The sequence below is a fragment of the Camelina sativa genome, chromosome 20, assembly GCF_000633955.1.
Source record: "Camelina sativa cultivar DH55 chromosome 20, Cs, whole genome shotgun sequence".
In the NCBI taxonomy this organism is placed as follows: Eukaryota; Viridiplantae; Streptophyta; class Magnoliopsida; order Brassicales; family Brassicaceae; genus Camelina; species Camelina sativa.
This window is the reverse complement of record NC_025704.1, coordinates 4,614,886-4,617,827: the sequence shown is the minus strand read 5'-3', so window position 1 is coordinate 4,617,827 and position 2,942 is coordinate 4,614,886. Positions and strand designations below refer to the sequence as shown.

Below are 2,942 nucleotides of genomic sequence, written 5' to 3'. Positions count from 1 at the left end.
TGGCTAGTGATCAAAGCCCACACAACCACAACAAAAGGCCCAAATCAGAATCCCAACGCACAAACAAAACGTTTACACGTGAATAGAGTTAAAGACTCAGAGAAGCCGTTACAGAGATAGGACCGAACAAGCAAGTACTGTTTCTTGTCTTCTGTAAGAAAGTCGATTTGATTCTCTGCCACACACCTAGACCTACCTAGGTAACGGTGACTGGTACATGTGCCCTATTGCTATTTTTTAATTCTTTTTCTTTATTTTATGGTGTCGTCGTATTGCTCTATTGAATCATTTTCGTGTATAAAGAACCATTTTCGTCCCATTGTCAAAAGCGTGAAGACAATGAAATATATAACGCTTTGAGAAACTTAACAGGCTGGATTTTTTTTTCTTCTTTCTCCTCTCTGCAATTGAATGAGCTATATACGTCTCAATCAGACAATTTATTAATCCTCTGTACCATTTGCGACTCAGATGACGTACTTTATAACAGGAATAAGAATACTGGCCAACAACAACATTGATTGCAACTTGCAAGTAAGTAGTATGGGCTACTCATTTACCCGTATGATAATAAAATGGCTCTTGCCTCTTGATGTGATCGGCAAAATGGAACATACATAAGTATGACCACATTGCTAACCACTTGCATAGTTGCATTATAAACATCTAGACTGGAGAGCTAGTATATTCATCAATCGAACAAGCAAACTCTACAAGAAGACAAAATTACATTTGCCATTAGTAGTACTGTAAGAACATGAAAAAATAATAATAATTGGAGATTATTTTATTTAAATAAACGGGTAGCTGAATTTGATATACATTCAGAAACTCAAACTAAAACAAAGAAAAAAAACCCCTCAATTTGATCAAAAGGGGTTTTTTCTTTTTCCTTCTGAAAACAAAAGCAACAAAGACACAACAGTCACTTACTACACCAATTTGCCAATTTACACAAACGACAATTCTAATTGGTCTCACACACTCACAAAGACTAAAATCTAACTTGCAGTTCCCTGGAAACTTTTCTTTTTTTAATATAAAAGTATCTTTCATTTTCCCCCATCTTAATCAAGCAACAGTAGTAGTAGTAGTACCAGTACCATCTTCCACACCTAGACCATACAAGACACCAGTGTATTTCTCAGTCGATCCAGGGAAATAACGTTCCTTAAGCTTCCTAAACGAGCCTAATGTAAGCAAGCTATCAGACCCAGCTTGATGACATACACCAACTCTCTCCACTCCCATAAGCTCAGCAAGTCTATTCAACCCTCCAAACAATCCATTACAGAACGTCATCAAATGCTTAATATCATAAACCGTCGGGAAATAAACATACAGCAGCTTGAAGAAATCAGCCTGCTTCAAAGGCAGCTCCTTACAAATCAACAACTTAACCAAATACCCAAAATCATAACCTCCATGAAACGTAACCCAAGAGATATCATCGTTCATCACAATCCCAGATGACATCAAAAGCTCACCAAACCTAACCACATCAATACCCTTCTCAACGTTCTTCTTGAAATCAATCCCACACTGACGCAACAACTCGATTGACTCGCTCGCGAAGATGTCTTCACCGATGTTGAACTCACGGAAATTGAACTGCCAGATACAGAACTTATCCGTGCCACAAGTGGGGAGGTTACCGTTCTCGTCGGAGAAGGTAAGCCCAACTTGGATCAGTTTTAACAAATCTACGTTTTCTTTGAGAGTCCTGTAGTTAAGATCGTTATTGTACTTAAAAGTAGCAACGGGCTTTAAAACCACACCTGGGAACTCAGTATCCATGGCGATGTAGCTGAATTTGTCGACGATTTCGCGGATCAACGCGAATTCTTCAACTAAATTGTAATCCCAAACCTCCCGAATCATAATCGAATCTTCTTTCAAAGTCTCTGCCATTTCTATAAACACAGATCTGAAAACAAAGCATACGCTCGAACTCGGACGACACGCAGAGAGAGAGACTTCGGTACGGAGATCGTTAGATCTGCAAACGAGACCTGCCGATCTGATTGAAAAAGAAAAAAAAAACGAAATCGATGATTTCAAATTAATCAAACCCTAAGGTGTAAACGAAATCGAAATGGAAACGAAGAAGACAATGAAATTTTTACCTGAGAGTTCGCAATACAGATGTAAGGAAACGAACAGATCTAGCAGATTCGAAGAGAGATCTGTGCGTCAGCGAGAGAGAACTTATCGGGTCAACCAAGGAGAGAGAGAGAGAGAGAGAGGTTTCAAGTGGTAAGGCTTTTGGAGACGAGACGATGATGAAAGTGATAAATAGAGAGAGAGAGAGAAGCGATGGAGACAACTGTGTCTGAGCCTATTTTCTCAACGATGTCGTTTGACCGGTTTTGATGATTGGAAAGGTTCATACGACGACGTTTCCCGTGCTCTTATTACATACACTTATTTTATTTTAAGTTTTTTTATTATATCAAATATCAATCATTATATTTTGGCCATTTACTCCAATTATTTATTTTAGCTGTATTATCCGTTTTTTTCTAATCGTTTATAAATAGTGATAAATTTTAATGATACGAATGTGATATGATGACCAAATTTTTATTAATGTGCATCACGGGAATTCCGTTCTTTTTGTAACTTCTATGATTTTTTATATTATTTTTTTGCTTTATCAACCTACCTTTATTATTTTTGTTTTGGGGTCTGATTAATTAAAATGAAAAACTGGTCTACAATTAATTACATAAAATGAAATTATGGTAATGAAAAAAAAATACTAAAAATAGTTAATAGTTTTGGTTAGTTAATTACATCATAACCGTAACGATGTTGTACGGAATGTTACTTTATAAAAGTGATATTAAAAACGATCAATTTTCTATATCAATATTTCAACTAATATTTCTAATCTTTATTAACTAATTTAGTATCAGTTTACTATTTTTCTTTCAATTAGC

The 2,942-nt window shown here is 36.1% G+C and overlaps 1 protein-coding gene across 1 annotated transcript; it reads right to left on the bottom strand.

Annotated features, from left to right (window-relative positions):
* On the bottom strand, positions 765 to 2,326 carry LOC104769309 (probable CCR4-associated factor 1 homolog 10). Its single transcript, XM_010493484.2, has 2 exons — positions 2,127 to 2,326; positions 765 to 2,020 (listed from the first exon to the last, which is right to left on the bottom strand). The coding sequence occupies exon 2, from the start codon at positions 1,909 to 1,911 to the stop codon at positions 1,072 to 1,074; it is 840 nt and encodes a 279-aa protein (XP_010491786.1). The 5' UTR covers positions 1,912 to 2,020; positions 2,127 to 2,326; the 3' UTR covers positions 765 to 1,071.